This window comes from Monodelphis domestica, chromosome 1, assembly GCF_027887165.1.
Source record: "Monodelphis domestica isolate mMonDom1 chromosome 1, mMonDom1.pri, whole genome shotgun sequence".
Taxonomy (NCBI): domain Eukaryota; kingdom Metazoa; phylum Chordata; class Mammalia; order Didelphimorphia; family Didelphidae; genus Monodelphis; species Monodelphis domestica.
Window position 1 is genome coordinate 525,359,663 of NC_077227.1, and position 22,858 is coordinate 525,382,520.

General features: G+C 35.4%; 1 protein-coding gene across 8 annotated transcripts in view; it reads left to right on the forward strand.

The window, feature by feature from the left end:
* The window catches only part of RASGRP3 (RAS guanyl releasing protein 3), a 155,254-nt gene that overhangs the window by 65,553 nt on the left and 66,843 nt on the right, over positions 1 to 22,858 (forward strand). For 7 of the 8 annotated variants that reach the window (XM_007476066.3, XM_056813263.1, XM_056813266.1 and 4 more), the window contains 9 exons: positions 4,319 to 4,438; positions 7,316 to 7,513; positions 7,758 to 7,860; positions 10,025 to 10,087; positions 12,674 to 12,805; positions 18,153 to 18,300; positions 19,670 to 19,843; positions 20,283 to 20,399; positions 21,843 to 22,118. In XM_007476066.3, coding sequence (XP_007476128.1) covers positions 7,444 to 7,513; positions 7,758 to 7,860; positions 10,025 to 10,087; positions 12,674 to 12,805; positions 18,153 to 18,300; positions 19,670 to 19,843; positions 20,283 to 20,399; positions 21,843 to 22,118 — 1,083 coding nt within the window. In that variant the 5' untranslated portion in view covers positions 4,319 to 4,438; positions 7,316 to 7,443. Of the gene's footprint in view, positions 1 to 2,369; positions 2,454 to 4,318; positions 4,439 to 7,315; positions 7,514 to 7,757; positions 7,861 to 10,024; positions 10,088 to 12,673; positions 12,806 to 18,152; positions 18,301 to 19,669; positions 19,844 to 20,282; positions 20,400 to 21,842; positions 22,119 to 22,858 lie in introns of those variants that run through there. The other variant, XM_056813264.1, reaches the window with a different exon arrangement.

A 22,858-nucleotide genomic window follows, 5' to 3' on the forward strand; every position in this document is an offset into this window, starting at 1 on the left:
TAAGTCAAATTAGAAAGAGACAACATTTGTACAACACAGTCGAATTGCTTGACAGCTCTGGGAAGAGGGAGGGAAGAGAGGAGGGAAAGAAAATGAATCATGTAAACATGGAAAAATATTTAAAATAAATAAATTAATTTTAAAAAAACAAAAAAGCTGAAAAAAAAGAAGAAAATTAGAAAGGAGAGCTGAGTTTCTGCCAAAGCATGTCACTATGCCATGCTGTCTCTTGGAGAAGGTAGTACAAATATTCGTTTCTCTCTGTTTCTCCATCTCTCTTTTCTCTCTGTCTCTCTGTCTCTCTCTCTGTCTCTCTCTCTCTCTCTGAGGCTAATTGATTTTGTGAAAATTCATATAACTTATCAGTGACAATACTGAGGCTCCAACGCATATCCTCAGATTCTAAATTCAGTGGTCTTTCTACTATAAAGTACTACTTTCCCAGTTATTATAAATTTTAAAAAAGAAGAGACTTGTTTTGGTCAAAGGATCTTAAAAATATATATAAATATACATATACATTTACATATATAGATATACACATAACTTTGACCCTGTAGGATGAAGCAGTTAGTTTTTAAGTTTAACAATCATAAAATGAATTACTTTTTCCTTTTGCAATGGCTACCCATTGCCTAAAGGGGAAAGTCTAAACAGTTTCAGCCCATCATTTAATGCCTATGACAATCTGGCCCTACCCTGTATATCTATTTTTATTCTTATTGTTCCCTTAAAGTCAAATTATACTATTCATCATTCATTAAACATGTCACAAAATTTTCTACTTCGGTTTGTATGATTACTTATGCCTAGAATGCTCTTTCTTCATCCTGTCCCACCCCACCCTAAACTGTACCTATTGAAATACAATTTACCCTTCAATCACTGTATCGATTAATTCCTTGATGAAACCTTACCTGAACTTCCTCCTTACCCCACATCTATTGGATCATAGATTTAGAGCTGGACAAGATGTTGGAGGCCACTAAGTTAAGTATTCTCATAGTTAAAATAACTGAAGCTCAGAAAGTTTCAGTGACTTGTCCAACCTTATACAGGTAGTTAAATGACAAAGTCAGAATTTGAACTCAGCACCTTTGACTACAAATCCAGGGGTTTTCCCTCTATACCAGACTTCTTTCATTCTGAGGGAGTAGAGTCAGATACTATGAGATTTCTTCTCAGTTTCCCTTGAAGGCTCAAGGATAGTCCTTCTGTTTTCTGATCACTTAAGAACTAAAGAAAAGGAAGAACACTAAACAAAGAGAAAAGAACATCAACAAAGTCCCTATTATCATATACTTCTAGCTTTTCTGAGTTTCTGTAATACTTGGGGTACCATAATCAACAGTTACTCTGAGTTAGGGGCCAGAATCCTGAACTCCCATTTCTTGGTGAGGGGTTGTTTAGTTTGCTTAGCCTCCATCTGTTTTATTTAAGTCAGAGACTTAATGATAAGTAACGATAAGTGATATTCCAGTAATTTTGGCAAAATTTTTTTGAGTTATCAAAGCATTTAGAAAACACATTGAAAGACACTGTAGTCATCAAAAAGAATGTAAGGACCTCTTTGTGGTGATAATTAAGTGAACTTCTCTTGTGAGTTTTTGTTTTTTTTTTAAACCCTTACTTTTTGCCTCAGCATCAATACTGGGTATTGGTTCCAAGACAGGAGAGCTATAAGGTCTAGACAGTAGGATTTAAGTGATTTACTTAGGGTCATATAGCTAGTAAGTATCTGAGATCAGATTTGAATCCAGGTCCTTCCAACTCCAAGCCTGGCACACTGACCACTGGCTACATAAATGCTCCTCCCAACATTAGTTTTTTTGGGTTTTATTTCCCTTGTAAAACCCTTCCCTTCTGTCTTAGAATCAGTACTGTGTATTGGTTCCAAGAGAGAAGAGTGGTAAAAGCTAAACAATGGGGATTAAGTGATTTAGCCCAGGGATTACACAGCCAGGGAGTGTGTGAGGTCACATTTGAACACAGGACCTCTCATGTCCAGGCCTGGTTCTCAATCCACTAAGACACCTAGCTGCCTCCATTTCTTTTTAAGGATTCTTTGAAGTAAATGTCTGTGATCAGAAAAATAATTTTCAATTACTGAAATAGAAATAGTAATCTGTGTGACACTATTACTTGTTGCTGCAGTGACTGACTATACTCTGGCTTATGACTAGAGAGAGCTGCTACTAAGTATGGGGACACACCTGATGGTACTTAGTTACAATGGAGGTAGAGGTACTACAGAGAGAGAAATATGAAGCCACAGGGGATACTGCTAAAGAGGAGTGCTCTGGTGGCTGCCTACTGATCCCTACTGATGACTAGTGGATCAATACATTTCCTAACCTCCTTCCTCTCTCTCTTCAAGTTTCTACCACAATACCCAGGATTTGTGTCTGGAAAAACTAAGAAAATTTCTTTTAAAAAATAGTGAAATTCAAGAGGTGAGAAATATTTTATGTTCATCTTTCACTTTTATCTGACTATTACTAAATTCTTTTACATGAAGACTTTTTATTGAAAAAATTATTTAATTAATTTAGAATATTTTCCATGGTTACATGAATCATGTTCTTTCCCTTCCCTCCCCTACCCCTCCTGTAGCCAACACATAATTCCATTGGGTTTTACATGTGTCATCGATCAAGACCTATTTCCATATTATTGATATTTGCACTAGAGTGATCGTTTAGAGTCTACATCTCCAATCCTATCCCCATCAACCCATGTGATCAAGCCATTGTTTTTCTTACATGAAGACTTTCTTAATGTTCCCCAGCTGCTAGTGCTCTTTTTCCTCGTCATAATTTCTATTTAGTCTTCATTTATTTCTATGACATCTCCCTGATAAAGCATAAACTACTTGAGGGCAGGGACTGTTCATTTTTTCTCTTTGTATCCACAGCATCAAAGAAAAAGTTTATTGATTGAGGGATTCCCATGTTCTTTATATACATTTGACCTCAACACTGACCTCATAAAATAGTACAGAAATTATTTCCATTTCATAGCTAAGTATTCTGAGGTTCAGAAAAGTGAAGTGTCTTGTGCCAGGTCACCTACCCTAAAGGTAGAAGAGCTGGAGCTCAAACCTACATCTTCAGGCTCCAAAGCCTAGTATCATTTCTACACATCTTACTGCCTCTTCTTCTGATTGACTAATAGTCATGAGTGATAGAGTAGTTGTTAACACTCATTTTCAATTAAATGCAACAAATATTTAGTCGATGTCTAGCATAAGCAGGGCACTGTGCAAGAATCTTTGTTGGTACAAAAATTAAAGAGTCTCTGTCCTAAATTTGCATTCTATTGAGCATGTCTACTGGAGTATTGAAATATATATGTACATGTATATAAAAATATATGTAATAATAGATATAGACACAGAGATCTATATCTATATATATAAACACATGCTGGAGCTAAAGTTTAATGTTTCCTATATTAAATTATTTCTAAATTTAATATAAAGTTAAAGGGAAAGCTCTGCAATGAGTGAGTCATTCATTGGTGCTTTTAAAAAGTATATTTGAATTGGTATTTCAGTTGTGATTGTTCAGTTGGTCAATTAAACTAAAATTTTGGTGAGGCAGTGTGGTTAGGGGGAAGGAATGCTAGACCTAGAGTCAAGAAGTCCTGGATTCACATTCCATCTTTAGTATTTACTAACTCTGGGACTATGAGCAAATTGTTTAACTTTTCTGAATCTCAGGCAATTCTCTAGAACTTATTTATTAAGGTTAGATAGTTCACTTTTTGCATTGAAATAAGGAGTTTCTGGTCAAATTACAAAACTTTTATGTTATGTACAAAATTAGTTTCAGTTGTTATTATTATTATTAATAGTAATGACAACTACTTATATTTGCATAGTACTTAGTAGTTACAAAGTGATTTCTTTCTCTCATAATAACTCTGTTGTTAGGCAGTATAATTATTACTATCATATGCCTTTAATAGATGAAGAAACCAAAGTGCATTAAAGTGAACCAAAGTCACATGGCTACTAAAAGGTAGAGCCATTTCTAGAATGTGGATGTCAGTGCTCTTGAAAAACACTACCATCATTATGCCTTTAAATTACAAATATACATTTTAGGGATAAATTAAGTGAAACGAGGATTGCCTTTTAAAATCAACCTCTTACCAACTGAAAGTTCTACTGATTTCATTATCTGATTACTTGTTTGGGTGTTCAATTCTTAAATATATGCTTAGAGTTTTTGGAGAACAAAAACAAAATACTAAAAAGCCTGTTAGCATCTCAAATCTTTAATTTTTCCTTTGGTGGTTTCTTTTTCTTTTTCAGATCTGTTCTTCAAGTTGTAAAGAATTCCTTCTTCAGGTTTCCTTCTAGATGCCTAAAATGGTGATGGCAGCATCCACTAATAATTGTTCCAGTGCTAGGAATCAGTCTTGAAATCATTAGGTAAAGTTTTTCTTTAAAGCTATTCTAGATTTTATAGAGTATAGTCAAAAGTGTAAGTTATTGTTATTATAAAATTTTATACCTGACAAATTCAATATTAAAGAGTGAGAAGCCTACTGGAAAAGCCAATTGTAGTTTAACAAAACTCATATGCCCATAAAATAGCAATTTTTGTATGCAATAAATAAAACTTCAAGAAGTTTAAAAGAAATTCCCACAAAAATATTTCATATTATTTTTGATAAATTCAACACCTCCTGTATATTTTGTTCCTGCATAATTTAGGTTTTAATATGAGAAATCAATCTAACCAATACTAGCCATCTGGTTCTCTTAGAGTAAAAAAAAAAAGTCAGTGCTTTTTCTGAATAAGAAGTAAGGGGTAGACAATTCTGGATTTTCGTCTTGGCTTAGTCTATGAATGAAAAATGTTTTGAGTGTAATGTTGAGATATATTGGGATAAGGGAACAAATACCTTGGCAAATGAAGTCAGACAAGTTCATAAAATCCATAGAAATATCTTTTTCCCCCTAAGGCCTCAATGAGTTAGAATAAAACTTAATAAACAAAAATTTTGGAAATTTGGAAAGATGTACAACAGGTCCAAATCCTGTTTGAACTCAAGCAACTGGGATATTCATCTTTCAACAATCATTCTGTGGTTTGCACATTTAGGCAATCACTTCAATTTGATTACATCATTGAAATGCCATTATTCATTTTAACTGGGAGTAGCTAAATAGGCACATCTTGTGTAGAAGTAATGTAGACACTGCCTCATTATTACAGAAAGTGTGGGAGTAGTACAGATATTGAGTTAAAGCCATTTATGGAAACTCCACCATGCTTTAGTGAACCATAATATTATTGTAAACTGTCCAAAATGAAGATCTACATGGATCAAGGTCACAAAATCTTTACTAACTCCCCATATCATCAAGACTGAGAGATTCTGGCTTCAGGGATATATTTTGTAAAATGATATATTATATCCCATGCTCCAATTTGTGCAGAACCAACATAAATTGCTTTTAAGAGGGAAAATAATTCAAAAGTGTTGCGTCCCCAGATATAGTCAGCCAGCAGCAGAACTAATGGGTCTGAGAATTATCATGAACATTCTATTACTATTTCTTCCCTGTCCTATTCTTAATAGCCACTGGTCCATACCCAAACTTTGTTGAGTGGGAGAGAGATCATTTTTTTTATGTTGAATTAGGAGACAAAAATATGGCAATACATAAACCCCCTTTGTGTAGGGGACAAGTAATAGCTGGGGCAAATCAGGAAAGGAAAGAACTTAAAGTTATCATTCTTCAGAAAATTTAAGAATAGAAACAGTCAGTTTTTCCCTTTGGTTTTTATTCATTTGTCTATATGAGAATATTAGTCATTTTAACCTTGATTCCCTAAAAATAATTGTTTTCTCTAAGCAATCACCATTATACTATACTATATACTAAATGAAATTATATTTTCTAAATTCTTAAATAACATGCTTGCATTAAGATAACACCAAAATATTAAGAAAGTATAAGCAATATTTCAAACAAGGGGCACATAAGTGGTATAGTGGATAGAGTGTCAGGCTTTGAGCCAGAGGACCTGAGTTTAAATCTGGCCTTGGATATTTACTAACTCTGTGACCTTAGGCAAGTCATTAACCCCATTTTCCTCAGTTTCCTTATCTGTAAAATAAGTTACTTTTCTGTTGAGGTTTTGTATTTCCATTTTTAGGAATCCATTTTCTTCAGTGAGTTATTGCTCTAAATTATTGCCTTTTTCTAACATTTTCTTTTCTAATTTTCCTTCTAAATGTCTTATTGTTTTTGAACCTCTTTTGGAGCTCTTCTAGAAGTTCATTTTGGGCCTATCATCCTTTCATATTTGCCTTTCAGGGTTCACATATTTCTGTTTTAACATTAGGATTCTATTCTGAATTTATATTTTTGTCTTTCCTTTTGCTGAAATAGCTTTCCAGGTTAAGGCCTTTTCTTTTTCCTTTACTCATTTTGAGGAGCTTTTTTGTGATCTTGGTTATAGGTTGAGATTGAGCTTTCTCATAGAAAGGGAGGGAGGGAGTAAATGTTCTTGGATTCCCCCAGGTGCCAGGTACAATAGATTTAGCTGGATACCACTCAACTGCCAGCTCCTGCTGACATTGTAAGTGCTAGGATTATTCTTTCTGCTGAGGGTTCCCCAAGATGTGCTTGCACTGAGTCACTCCTCAAACTACCTCAGCATGTGCTTACTTTAGGTTGCTTCTCACATCGCTGATTCCATTATTCTCACCTCTTAACCCAGAGAGCTGAGTCCTTCCTGTAGTCCCTCTGCATTTTCTTTGACTGAAAACCTGCTTCATTCTGTCCTCTATTGGTTCTGTTGATCCAAAATTTGTTTCGAAGCATTTTGGGGGGTGATTGTTTGGAGGTAAGTTTGAGTGAACTCAGGACATTCCTTATCCTACCTTCTTGGCTACTGCAAGTAAAGTCTTTCATCTGTAAATTGATCAAAATGATCTACAGAAGGAATGGGGTCATGAAGAGTTGTACATGATTGGAAAACAACGACAATATAAACAATCAAAATTATGACAAAATATCACCCATAAAATACTTGGAAAGTATTTGGCATGGTGCAAAAGATCTCTGTGGTCTTAAGATACCAGGCATTATCTTTGAGCACAGGGACAAAACAACAGAAATGCTTTATCATAATTTTGGTCAAAATAGGCTATATAAACTTGCTATTTATTTCACAAGGAGACACAATGATTGATTATAAAGAACTTTGGGCCTATTTTATGCATTAGAAATGAGAATTGTGAATTCGATATGTTTCAAAGCTCTTAATTATTCTGCATCTTCTCTCAACAGAGTTTTCCTAACATATTAATAAAAATGGAGCCCTCTTCTGACTGCTAATGGCACTCACCACTATAATTATGAAAATGGTCTTCCTCTTGTTAAAAATGTCTCTAGTTCTTTGACAACGGCTTAAGAAAATGGGGTCAAGTACACTGGGGAAAGCAGCAACATTGGATGAACTTTTGAGCACATGCATCGAAATGTTTGGTAAGAACCTCTTTTCATCTCATTCCACAAAGAAGTGTGCTATTGGAATTGGCATTAGGTCAGAAAAGTGTTTTTTTTTTTTCCCAGCTTCCCAGGAAACACTAGGAAACAGACAGGGTACAATAGTACTATAGGTACTAGGCAAAATCTTTCTCTTCCAAGAATGTGGTTGGGATGGGAGGAAGAGAAGAAAATGAGGAAAATACAAGAACATCTTCTTAAAACTTTTATTTTTGTTTTACAGATGACAAAGGAGAACTGAGCAACAGTTATTTGCCAAGAATTGTTCTTTTGATGCACCGATGGTATCTATCGTCCACTGAGCTGGCGGGAAAACTTCTCTCAATATATCTTTGCCAACTATTGTGTCTTTCTCATTAGGCCAGGGCAGTATAAACAAATATATTATAAACAATGCATTTGGGTACCGACTATGTCTAACTAATACAAAGAAGTCATGATTAAAACAGAAAACTTTAGTCAGCCATCCAGCTTTTCTGTATATACATTTGGATAATCAGTCTAAACAAGACAACTTGGTAAATGGACTGAATTTGTTTGTTTTTTTAATCTGGGTGGTTTAGTTCTAGATTTACAAAGAGATTAATATGTAAAATGGTGAAATGATGAAATGGTAGCTATAAAGTTAACTATACCCTGTCAAGAAATATATTAGTGTCTGCAAAGAAGAAATCACATTTTCAGTTGATTAAAGAAGATGACCAGTAAAGGCCATGATTAGAGGAATGGAAATTTAAAGAGTAGGGTATATGTATGAGAATATAAACATATATGTGTTTACACATATAAATAAAATGCATATATTATGATTTATTAATATATTCTTTATATTACATATAATTTATTTATTAAAAATATAGTGACCAGGGGGCCCTGAAAAGTTAAGTGAATTGCCAAAGGTCTCCTGATCATGATGCCAGAAGCAAGATTTGAAATAGATGTTTCTGATTGCAAACCTCACTTTTCCCCCTCTTAGATAATGATGCATCTCATAAATGTAGTTTCTTTGTATACATTTTAATTTTCATTCCATGCTGACTCTCTTAAGTATTTATAATTTTCTTTTCCTATATATAAATTTTCTTCCTAAAATAGAACCAGGGAGTTAGTAGGTAGAAGGGAAATAAATATTGAACTTGGAGTGAGGAGAGACCCATGTTCAAGTTCTGTTTCTGATACGTATAAGCTTGTTTCTAAAATTTTGATCACAGGCAATGCTTATCTTCTCTGGATTTCAATTTCCTCATCCATAAAATGGAGATAGATCTAGTGTTTAATAAACCTTAAGCCCTATGTAAATGTCAGTCATTAATTTATGGAATATAGTAGTAGAACCAAAAGGATTGTAATCATTCTAAAATAATGAATGAACAGGGATTTATAGAACATTGAACTAATTACTCTTTTCCTCCTTACCTGGTGCCATCACTCATTTATACTCTGTTGTTTCATTTACAGGGAACTATGCTCATAAATAACACTTATCTTAAGTACCTCATTTGAACTTCTCAATCCTGTAAGATAGGTGCTCTTATTACCCCCATTTTATAATTGGGAAAACTGAGACTGGTAGAGGTTAAGTGACTTGCCCAGGGTCACACAGATTGTGTTTTAGACTGGATTTGATCTCAGATCTTCCTGACTCTAGGCCTGATACTATATCTACTCTGCTACCTAACTGCCATCAAATGAGAAAATACATAGTTCCTGGCATATAGTAGGAACTTAATAAATGCTTATTCCTTTCACCTTTCCTTCTTTCTTTCCCCTCTTTGTCTTAAATGTACAAATATTTTCTGTACGCCATTTTATTGTGAAAAGAATTTTGTATTTTTAGCTGAGCTTATGCTTAAAAATATAATCATTTCTCTGTTTTCCATCCATTTTGTTGATCTCATCACTTATCTGCAGCATATTTTTAATACCAGCTTCCCTGAATTGGAGTTTACTCAGGGAAGGAAAATACTGTTATTACTGTGAATTAAATTGTCACATTTATACCTAAAGCATTTTTTCATTTTTTCCTTCTCGGTTTTAGTTTGATAGCAACCTTTTCTCACACCCTAAGTTAGCTGGGCTATTGGGCCTGGAGGTTAGCTAGAGCAATAGAAGGGTTGAGGCCTCCATCAGCTGGGCACATAACCAAGAGATCTTGGTTGATCTCTAAGTAGGAGATGCTGCATAATTGGACAAACATCTAAAAACCTTGAAAATCAAGCAAAAGTTGAATAAGAACACTCTGGAGTCTTTGCAAATTTTTGAAGAGGACAATCCAAATCTTTTATCATTTACCAGGTATATAAGATTACATGAATCACATTATTTCTCAAAACCTTTTACTCAACCCATGAAATGGGGATAATGATTTTCTAGAGCTCTAACAACCTTATATGGTTGTTATGAAGCATAAATAATATATATGTGAAATATTCTGTAATCTTAGAGTATAATGGAAATGTGCACTATTATTATTTTCATTAACAAACATACCTATCGCGATGCTTGTGGGGAAGGATGTGATGAATTCCGTCTAAAGATCTGCTATTTTATGAGGTAAGTATTTAAATTTCCTAGTGGTTTTGTCTCTAATTCTGGAAACCCTGAGAATTCCTATAGGGAAATCAGTTTTAGGTGTAGTAAGGAATCTGAAGGCTATCATGTAAACATCTCCTCCATGAGTAAATATAAAATCCTGTTTTGCTTTTAATAGTGGAAATTGAGAATCAAGAAGTTTTTATAATAGCCTGATACTTTCTTCCCATTCAAGTTTTCTTACACCATCTTCCCCTCTAGATATTCTAGGATCCAGTAGTTCTGGCTTCCTTGCTTTTCCTCACACATGAAACTCCATTTCCCAGCTTGAGAGTTTTCACTGATTGTTCCCCATGCCTCCTCATCTCTGCCTTTGACTCCCTTGTCTTCCTTTATATTTCAACTAAAGTTCTATCTTCTGTAAGAAGTCTTTTGCAGATCCCCTTATTTTTAGTGTCTTCCCTAATTTATCCTTGTACATAATTGTTTGAATGCTCTCTTCTTCATTAGACTTTGATGCATGTTATCCATCCCATTAGACCAGCAGGGACTGTTAGGGTTTTCTATTTTACTTGTTTGTATCACCGTTACCACAGTGCTTGGCACATAGAAAGTGTTTAATAAATACTGGTTGACTAAATGATTCAGAAATATTGCTTTCCACTTGGAAGTGGAGCAGTCCTCATTTTCTCTATTTGTACAATGAGATTAGACTGAATGGCCTTTAGGATCCCTCTTAGCTGTGGATCTATGATCTATGTATTTAGTCACAATATGTAGTATTTAAGGAGAAATAGTCCCAATTCTCTCAGTTAGAGATCAATCTGTTATAAAAACCATTTTAGAAAATAAAAAGAAGTCTTGGAAAGGGAAATGTTTTTCCCCATTAAAAATGATTATCTTTTGTCTTAGAATTCATCCTAAATTGGTTCCAAGGCAGACAAGTAGTAAGAGCTAGACAATTGGGGTAAAGTGGCTTGTCCAGGGTCACAAAGCTAGAAAGTGGCTGAGGCCAGAGCCCAGAACCTCTTGTTTCTAGACCTGGTACTCCTGGTACAGCCACCTAGCTGACCCAAAGGGAGAATTTATTCTTTTTATATCTTCTCTTCCCCAAATCATTATCCACATACCCACCCTTGCCTGTTTTGGTGTAGCAAAGGGTTTTCTCTGGTCTGTGACTCTGTCTGAAAAGATACCGAAAAAAAGACCTTACCAATTCTTCTTGGATGTCCACCTTGTGGTTGTGGCATTTGAACCTCATGATTTGTGAATATGAAACCATGAGTCCACTTCCTCACCACGGAAACCCAGAATAAACATCCCCATTTAGCTAGGCCTTTATCTTGTTCTGGAACCCTCCAAAAATATTCCATGCCTTCTCTTGCATCATCTCTGTGGTGAATAGCAGTGTGGAGCACAGTGAAAAGCCAGCACTGTTTCCCCGATCTTTGGGAGTTGGACCCCTCAGCTCAACTTTTTGTTTATTTTATTAAAATATTATATTTAATTTTATTAAATATATTAAGTGTTTAAACATGCTATTTAGATAATAACCACAAAAATAATTTGCAATTATGAAGTGGGAAATATGGGAAATATTCAGTCAAGGAGCTTGTCTGATGTCATACAAAATGGGAACAAATCAAAGACTGAATTATTTGTTTTATAAATAGTTGGATGGGCACTGGGTAGAGACATTTCATCAGACTGATATTCCATATAAAATACATTTTTACACAAATTGTACAGTGCTATCCAGAAAAAATATCACAGAATTGTTCTGTGGCTTAACTTCTGGATTTGTAATAGAAGGATCTATTAGGTTTGAGATATACACTGAGGTACACAATGAAAATATTGGAACCTATATATACTGGACCAAATTTTATTGTTTTTCATTCATTATTTGTCTTTGAAATTTGTACAAAGAAATCATATAAAGAAATACTATGTGTCAGACACTGTGCTAAGCAATGAGGTATAAACATATGTAAACAATGTAGTCCCTTTCCTCAAAAGAGCTTACCTTCTAATGGAGAAACACAATACTTAAAGGAGTATGTACGTAAGGGTGAAGAAGGTGCATACTCTATGTGTGTGTGTGTGTGTGTGTGTGTGTGTGTGTGTGTGTGTGTATATACATGTGTGTATGAACCCGCCTCAGGAAGTAGAGGCCTGATTTATAGCAAGACAAAGCTAAAGGCTCCTCTGTTGGAGTCAGGGGGAAGTTATAAGTGGATTCCACTTTTCTGAAAGGGTGGAGATGGTTGGAGGGTGGAGTGATACTCAGAAAATTTTATCTCAGGGTTAATTTTAAAATCAAATATTTTTCTCTATCCATGAAAAAAAATTAAAGCTAGTGAGGAAAGAAAGTCAAGAAAATTTGCACCAGAAATTGCCTACGGATAGCATTTACCCAAAATTTTTGGGAAATGGACTTTCATCTATGGGTTAAAGGAGTAGAGGTTAGATATGGTGCATTACACAGGAAAAGGATTATCTAATGCAATGAAAGCTGTTGGGCAAAGTAAGGAAGAATAACCGCATACTAATATAACTTCCCTATAGTCCATCCTGAGACTCTTACTGACATTTCACAACTTTCAGATACTGGATTCTGGAGTTCCCAGCAGAATTTAATCTGGATCTTGGTTTGATTCGTCTGACTGAAGAATTTCGGGAAGTAGCCACCCAGTTGGGATATGAAAAACATATCAATCTCATTGACATATCCAGCATGTGAGTAGGGGCCATATGCCCATCCCTAAGATATGAAGAATTCCCTTTTCTTTGAATAGTGAAATGTTATAGATTAATTGAAGATTTATACATAATTAGTTCCCCTTTGGAGAGAAACCACACTGGATAAGACTAAAAGATATAGGCTACATGATTGCTCTTTACTTACTTAACTATGTCATGCAATAGGAACCCATAAATGTCAATCTTATCATCCATATACTGTTAAGGTGGCCCCTCAAGAATTGGATAGATTGGTTAGTATCATGCATTTGATGTTTCTATATTACATACATTCATACATGTTAACTGATGCATTCTATAAATTGAGATAGAAAATAAATGATAATTACATTAATTTTTTCCCTCATCAATATCTTGATTATGTGGGAATGTAACTGTGCTCATGGCAAAAGGTGTGGTAGAGAAAGATGCTAGGGTAGGTGTTTGGTGAAGGAGGTTGGGCTTTAGGAAATATCAGTAATGAGTGAACAGAAACATGTCAATGAAACAAACTTTGTCCTTTTCCTTCTTTGCCTCCCCATAGCTTTTGAGGATTGAGGAAGTGGGAGTCTAAAATAAACATGAGGAAGAAGGTTACCATTCTGTATCATCACACAAAGTCAGGAAATGCATTACAATAATCATTCTCACATGGGACAAGGGATTAACTTAAATGGTTGTGTGTACTTCCTAAGCATGTGAGAAGTAGTGAGATTGATTCCTATGGCCTCCCTTTCTACTTTTAAGGGGCAGGGATGGGTAGTGAAAAGAGCTCTGAATTTGGAAGCCTAGTTCAAACACTGACTTCACCAGTTACTATTTAAATGACAAGTCTCTTAGCCTTTCTGGGCTTCAATGTCTCCATCTGTAAAATGAGAAAACTAAGTAAAAGACCTCAGAGTTAATTCCAACTCTAAATCTATGATACTGTGTTAATTAAGAGGTAAAAACAGACAGAAAGTAAAGTTCTATATATGGTTATCTGACTGGGAGCAAATTAATTCAGTTAATTTATTGTATCTCTACTGTGCATTTAACAATGCCCTCTAGGCTCCAGTCAAACCACATTATTCTCTGTCCTCTGAGTATATTTTGTACCATTTTTAGACTCTACTTTACCTAGAATGCCCTCCCTCTACCTTTTATCTGCTGTATATTTTTTACAAGTCCTTTAAAGTATAACTTAAATTTTATTTAAATTTCACTCTTCAGTGAAGCCTTTCATCACATCCTTTTAGATCTTGTAAAGTCCTGGATTTTCTTCCTTAATAATGTAATTATGTATTAGTTTGTTTTATATTTACCATTACATATGCCATGTTCCCAAATTAGACTACATATGCTACAATGAGGCCAGAACAGTATATTACCTACATTTTGTATCTCTCAGGGCATCTCACAACATTCTGGACCTCGTAGATAATTTTAAAAATGTGTACAATTGAATCAAATCAAAGGTGACATATTAAATAAGTCTCTGTGCTAGTCAGCAAGTATTTTTAAAGCATCTACTATGTTCCAGGTGTCAGGTGCTGGAGATACTAGATGAGAATGAACTAATCCCATCACTACAAGACTATATAAATAATTATTATAGCTAAGCACACAAGGTGGGAACAGAGAAATATATAACATGTAATATATATTATATGTAACATATATGCCATCCTGGAAAAAACACAGAGCCACTAAAGTAGTTGGAAAGAATAAGTCTTTAATCAGGACAAGGGAGATAGAGTTTATATGGCCATCACACAGAGTTATAAACATACCCCAAACAGAGCCAAGCTCTGGGACTCAGGGAACAATGTCTCTGGGAAAATGCACCATGAATGGGAATGGCCATCATGGGAATTTCCAATGAATTGAAGAACTTGTGGTTGTATATATGCTCTGGGGAATAAAGGAAAGGAAGCACAATTGATTGGTTTACATGGAGACTAGGGAAAGAGGATTCCACCCAGGGGCTGGACTACCTAGGAGAGGCCTAGATATAATGGGAGAAACTTCTAATACAAAAGAGGACTTAAGGTTTGAGTGTATCTATCACTCCTATTTAGGGTGCTAAATGGATGCTTAATGGGTACTTGATGTCTTATTGTTCAGTCTGGGACAAGTCTTGGCTTGGGAGTTCCTTGACATCAAGTTCCCAAAGGACAAAAGTAAATTTAGGGGTTCCATAAAATAAGGTTGTCATAATATGGGGGTACAGGGCATCTGTGGGCACCCCAAATCTACAGAAGAATCTCAGGTCAAAGAGTATGTGAAGAATTCCCCATTCTTGCACCCCTGCAGGGCTGGCTACAGGAAGCAACCTCCTGAAAGCAATCAAAGGAACTGTATGATAAAGGGAGTCTGAGAGATACATTTCCTTTGCCTCACTGATATATACTTTCCATTTGCATATACCTTCCCTTTGCATCTTAGAAATTGATTCAATTGAATTCAGTTCACCCTCTTTTGTGATCTGGGATGCCTGTGATTTTTCCTCTCATACCTGTGTATCCCTCCCATTTCTGGTCATGTGGTTCCTATCCATGTAAGGTATAAAAATCCTGGACCACTCCTCTTCTAGGAGGCAGACCTTTACCTTTATCTGCCTCCGGGTCATTCCACTTAATAAATTTTGCTATTAAAAAACAAACAATCATTGGAGCTTGTTAATTCATTGAGGGAACATCTTTCCCGAGCCAGATTAATATCAAGCTCTCCCACAATGATCATATAATATAGAATTCGGAAATATGGATCAGTTGAGTTTGGTAAAATTTAGAATGGTTACTATATTATGAGACTTCTTAGGGCTGCTAATTAGAAAAATTGTGGAGAATGGGCCATTTTCCTCCACTTCCCCTTTTTCCCTTCCTCTGTATGCATCTGGCTGAGGGAGGACCTGATGCTTTCATATCAAGCCTCTTCACTGCTGCTCTGTGTGGAGCAAACAACCCCAGAGAAGCAAAGTGATTTAAGATCACCACTGAGTGGAATAAAAATGACCAACTACTCAAATTACAGTTACAAAGCTGGGGAAAGGAAATGAGGATTGAAGAAGCAGTCTTTATTCTTTCTCATGAGAAAGGGCAGATGCCCTAGTATGGCAAATATATAGATAGGTGCAGAAACAAACATCATATAGGTTCCTGATGTGAGACCTCCACCCTTCTCTGTCAGTCTCCTGTTGTCTTGGAGCCAAGATATAAAATCTAGGTGCAAAATATACACCAATCAGAAATCAGCAAGATAACATAGCATGAGCTCATCATGAGCTCCCCCTTGGGAGAGGTAAGGTGATGGGGAGGTAACCACATCCTTGGGAGTGACTCCTTCAGCTTCTAAAGGTATGAGGACATAGTGAGGTAGGATAGTCTGATGCTTTTGTCCTTGAAGTGAGATAAGAAGCCTCCCAACTCACTGGGCCAGTGGGTCAATAATAAGATGTCTTTGAGGTCTGCAAACCTAAATAGGCTTTCATTGCTGATGGGGGTGAGGAGGTAGGATGAATGTCCACTCTGAGAAGAATTCTTTTTTTATTCCCCACACCATGGAATGTAGCAAAGACATAATCAGAACCCACTTCTTATTCCCAGGGCAATCAAGGATCTTTCCAGTGCCCTTTGCTGTGAGAACCCTCCTGCCTTAGGCATCTTTTACACAATCTCAATCTCCATAAAAATGTACTAGTGCTGAGTTTAGCCCCTACAAAGTCCATCCTTCATGTTCATTTATAAACTAAAATTGTAGGCAGTAATGATAACCCCAGTGCTAATGAAGTAGACAGAGCCCTGACTTTGGAGTCAAACGTGTAACCTTTCCCAGGTTCAGTTGGCTTATTTGTAAACTAGGGATAATAATAGTACCTCCTTTAGAGGGTGTTTGTGAGGATCAAATGACATATAGAGAATAATGTACAAACCTTAAAGAAGTATATAAATGCCAGTTATTATCACCACTATCATTATTAATAACAATGACAGTCATTATAATCCTTCTGGAGGGTTTTTGCATTGGAAACAGGAATATCTGAGAAATCTCTTAATATGGAATACTTTCTTTTTTATTTGAAATTTTTTATTTAATTAATTTATAATTTTTTCCATGGTTACATGATTCATGCTCTTTCCCTCCCCTCCTCCCACACTTCTCCTGTAGCCAATAAGTAATAATAGAATACTTTCAATGTTGGGATACCAATTGTCCTGGCAAATCTGTTGGGAAGATTATTTTGGGACAAATAGGATTTTTGACATCCCTCAATAATGATATATAAGAAACTTTCTACTTTATAAGCAGGGCCGCCCTTGCACCCTTTAGTATAGTAGGCATTTAATTAATGTTTAGATCCCTTGTGCCTTAAGTATTAGAAGCAGAAGTAATCTTTGGTAGATTTCATCTACCAAATCTCCTAATTTTATACTCAGAGAATCAAATCCAGAGGGGTAAAGTGATTTAATTAAGATCACAATGAAGTTTAGCAGAGACATGATCAAAACCCAGTTTTTCTTACTCTCAGGGCCATCAGTGATCCACAATGAGTCATACAAAATTTGGTTCTGAGCTGAGCAAAATCTGAATTTTTAGTTTGATGCATTGTTATTCCATCCAATGTGTATCTAGATGGTGAAGTGAAAAGAGTGAAATACCTAGAGTCAGAAAGATTTTTCTTTCAGAGTTCAAATCTGGCCTCAGACACTTATTATCTGTGTGACCATGACAAAATCACTTAACCTGTTTGCCTCAGTTTGCTCATATGATGGAGAAGGAAATGGCAAACCATTTCAGTATCTTTGCCAAGAAAACTCTAAATGAGATTACAAAGAGTTGGACACAATTGAAAAATGACTGAATATTCTGTCCAGATAATAACTTTCATGATCTGCCTCCTATTATGTGGCTTGGCAATTTCTGGAGTGACTTTCTTCAATGAACACTGTTATACTATGTGTTGGTTAGAAGTTAGAGTATGGTACATATTAGCTCAGAGTTTCAATGCCAGTCCCTTTAGGGAAAATCTGACTTCACAGAGAGGAAATTTTGCTCTAGGACTCCCCATGTCTGGTCAGCTGTCTGCCAAATGCATCTCACTTGTCATATTGGCTTACTAGCTATCATCTTCCAGTGGTTTGGGCAAAATACCCATATTGTCCTTCATTCAATGAAAATCAATAAGCAAGTATTAAACACTTACTGGCTTTGTATGAGGCAATAGGAATACCCAAAGCTTACAGTTCTAGTGGAGGAAACAACATGTCCATATAAAGGTAGGTTCAGAAAAACAGCAACTATTGAGCAGCACTATACTTAGTGTGGGTGTGGACCATGTTGACCAGACTTTGTTTGCTTGCAGTCCTTCCTATGACTGGATGAGAAGAGTCACACAGAGAAAAAAAGTATCAAAGAAGGGAAAAGCCTGTCTGCTCTTTGACCATCTGGAGCCCATTGAACTGGCTGAACACCTTACTTTTCTGGAGCACAAATCTTTCAGAAGGATTTCAGTAAGAAACTTGAAATTTTCTGTTCCAAGGATAACAACCACCATGCCAGCTTCCTCAGGAGCACCATTTTCATCCTTTAAAGAGTTGGCAACTTCTGTCACTGTACCCCCCTGGAAACTTTCCCATGGTCTTACAAGAACAAGGCCTTTTGAAACTAAGAGAAATATTAGCCTGTTTGTGGCTCAGAAGTTGAACTCTTGCCTCTTTTTTAAATGTTTTCTTTGTGAGCCATAAGTTTGTTGTTTGTTTCTTTGTTTCTCTGGTTTTTCCTACATTAGAGTTATTGACATTAAAATTTAAACTACATTTATTTAAAATAAGGATTTTTTGCTCCTTTGTGGGGAAGGAATGATTCAATCGGGTTTGTGTTCAGTGCTTAATTGTGGTTAATGGTTTGTCTAAACCAGAAACTGTAGCCTTTAGGGAGTAGTCCAATGCTGAGCTTTCCTTCCGGGGGATCTAGGGAAGGAAACACCACTTTCCTACTCATCTTGATAGTACCTTCTTCCTCTTTTCTACCTACTTTTCCTTCCTCAAGCACTAGATCCTGTTCTTCCAAGGGGTCTATTCACTACTCAACCAATTTCTATTGTTATACTTCCATAATCCTCTATATGTAGTCATTTTCTTATGCAATCTCTGGTGGTTTTTCTTGTCCTCTTTTATTTTATAAGCATGTCAGCTCCCTTTCTTCCTCTCTACCATGTCATGAGAGGGACTAACATAAGGGCTCTCTGGAGCAGTGCTTTCTTTCTCTTCTGAAACAAATAGTTTGTGTACATTAGAACATTTGGTGACAAGAATGCATTTCTGAAGTATGGTTTCCTCCACTAGGAAATGTGCTTCCGTTTACAGTGGGCATAAAGGACTTCCTATAGGTAGACACACACTGGGAGTCAAGCATTCTCTGCACAGACTTATCTGAAGGCACATGTGTATTTGATGGCATTACCACTGAGCATCTGAAAGTATTGCTGAATCTTTGCTTATAAATAGCCCTCGTTCTGCCCAATTTCATTTCTTAGTCTTTTCTAATTAAGAGTTTTGTAGCTGCCCCTATTGTTGAAAGGATATTAATTTTCTTTCCCTTATTTTAGGCCTTTATCTGTTAGATATGAGAGTTTTAATGTTTTTTATATTATCTTCTACATGAGTACTTGATAGAGAAATTTTACATATTAAGGAAAATTTTTCATAATTTTAAAGTGTTGAGGAATGTAAAAAAGATAATATAGATGATAGATGATAGACAAATGATGGATAAGTAGATAGATAGAACAAAGAAGTTGCTTCTCTTTTCTATGTAGCATTTTACTATTCAGTTCAGGGCTTCAGTGGGGATCAGCATGTCTAACTCTTTCCTTATTAGTTCACAGATTATCAAAGCTATGTAATTCATGGCTGCCTGGAGAATAACCCCACGCTGGAAAGATCTATTGCTTTATTTAATGGGATCTCTAAATGGGTTCAACTAATGGTTCTTAGCAAACCAACTCCACAGCAAAGGGCTGAAGTCATCACAAAATTTATAAATGTTGCTCAGGTAAGTACACTTTCTCTTTTTGTATATGTCCAATAATTAGGCTTAAGATAAAAAGATATTCTAAATTTAACCTAGGATCCATGAGCCTTAAAAATGTATGTTGATAACTGTATTTGAATGTAATCTTTTTTTGTAATTTTATTTAATTCATTAAAAAAATTAGTTTGAGATGGGGTCAGTAGGCTTCAGCAGACTACTGAAAGGGTCCTTGGAGCAAAAAGTTAAGAACTCATAAAGAATTTTTTTTCATTGCATTCTCTACTGAGAAAGGAACTGGATAAAATTTATGTTCTCATTATAGACAGATGTCCCGAGTAGTGGGCTTACCTAATGGATTTCTCAAGATTCTGTTAGAGTTATTGATTTGTTTAATCATTCATTAAAATATTAAGCATTTATTAAACTCTTCCCTGTGACTCCTATGACATTTCTCTTTCAGAAACTCCTTCAGTTACAGAATTTCAACACTTTGATGGCAGTGGTGGGAGGACTGAGCCATAGTTCTATTTCCCGCCTTAAAGACACTCATTCTCATCTTTCTTCAGAAGTTACAAAGGTACCTATGAAATTTACTCAAATTTAAAATGAAAATGCTTATTTCTCAGAACTTATCTTTTATGTGCACTAGATATACATTTTTTGTTCTGGCTTCATATTCTAATAGAGATGAGGATTTTGCATATCTAGGGTCAAAATCATCATTTCTATGAAGACAATCTTAATAAAAGGAAAATGGACTAACCTTCCCACTGAACATCTTCCATTCATAATACAATCAGGGATGGATTTCCTCACACTGACCCTAACCAGAGTAGAATAAGAAGGAAATAGAGTCCTTAGGGTCATTTTAGTGCAATGTCCCAATACAAGGTGCCTTACTTCTTTTAAGCATTGTCAAGGTTTCCTCTTCATTCTATTTCTCCAGGTCAAAAATTATCATCCATTTTTCTCCTTTCTTGGAAATCTTCTCATTTTCAGCTAGAATGAACATTACCTCATGTCTGATCTGGAGGAATTATATTTCATTACTGTATCTTAAATGTTTAATTAACTAATTGAATCAGATTCCCACTATAAATTTCAGTTTTTCTCTACTTACCCAAAATTTATTCTTTTAAAAATATTTTGTCAGATGTCAAATTTTGTCAAAAATTTCATTTTGTCAAATATCTCCTGAATATATATATAAAATAATTTAAATAATCATTAAAAAATTTTTTGATTTTGAAATTCTTTCCTTCTCTTTCATCCTTCTTCCCTCTTTGAGAAGTCAAGCAATTTGATTTCAATTATACATGTGAGGTCATGCAAAACCTATTTCCATTTTAGCTATGTTTCAAAATAAAACAATAAAAATAAAGTTTAAAAAATATGCTTCAGGCTGCACTCAGCATTTATTAGTTCTCTCTCTGGAGGTGGATAGCATTTTTCATCATGGGTTCTTAAGAGTTGTCTTAGATCCTTGTCTCAATTAGGATAGCTAAGTCTTTCAAAGTTGATCATTCTTATAATATTCCCACTCCTGTATGCCATATTCTCCCAATTATGCTTATTTCACTTTATAAGTCTTTTGAGGTTTTCCTGAAACCATCCTGCTTTGTCATTTCTTATCGCACAATAGTGTTGCATCATAGTCACATGCCACAGCTTGTTTAGCCATACCCCGTTGATGGGCATTCTCTCAGTTTCCAATTCCTTGCCATTATAAAAGGGCTATTATTAATATTTTATATGAATAAGTTTTTCTGCTTTTATTTGATTTCCGTGGAATATAGACCCAGTAGGGGTATTGCTGGGTCAAAGAATATGCACAAAATTATACCCTTTGAGGACAATTTCAAATTGTTCTCCAGTAGCGACTATCACTGAGCTTTGGCTATCTCTGTGGAGGGCTTTGGAATTCCTTAGCAAAACATGCCAAAACATTTCCAGAGATGCAATCAGGGATGATATAGCAGGAAACACCACTTGGAGACTTTAATTCTCTATCTGTTTGCAGGACTGGAATGAAATGACAGAACTGGTCTCCTCCAGTGGCAATTATTGCCGTTACCGCAAAGCCTTTGCCGACTGTGAAGGTTTCAAAATCCCAATTCTGGGTGTTCACTTGAAAGACTTGATCGCCGTTCATGTCATTTTTCCAGATTGGACTGAAGATCATAAAGTCAATATTGTAAAGATGCACCAGCTCTCAGTGACCTTGAGTGAGCTGGTCTCCCTCCAGAGTGCCTCACACCACTTGGAACCTAACATGGATTTAATCAACCTCCTAACAGTGAGTATCTAGAAAGGTGATGTCTGTGTTATCCATTCCCTCCTTCCTCTTAGTCTAGTAAGCCCATGAGACTCTGTGACAAGAATTGGTTTGGGTGTTGGATTTAATTTGGAAAAGTAAATGTTGGAATGAATGTTTTCCACATCATGGAGGAGTATAATGGCTGCTAAACTTTTTTTTTTAAACATTCACCTCTATAAAAAAAAAATTCTGAGCTTATACTTACATATATAAACATACATTTGTATACATATGTATTTACATATATATTCCTTTATTTAAAATTATTATATAGGTATGATTATGCTAATCATTATTACTTTACAATATATAAAACAGAAATTTAAAAGGATCGAAGGGGGCATTTAGATGACTTAGTAGATTGAGAGGTCCTTGGTTCAAATATGGCCTCGGATGTTTCGTAGCTATGTGATCCTGGACAAGTCACTTAACTCCTATTGCCTGCCTTGGAAACAATACATAGAATTTGTTCTAAGATGGAAGGTAATAGTAGCTTAATTTTTTAAAGGATAGAAAAGAGATGAAATGTATTTAAAACAATACTAGGTATATTTATGATATAAAGATATTTTTGTTCTTAACAAATTTTAATAACATTAAATTTGTAATTAATTATTAAATAAAAGTGAGAATAATATTGTTTAATATTATTTTTAAGTCTTGGATTTTTAGTCATCCTGGTAATATAAGATCTAATTCTAAATTTTATTTGTTCAGGA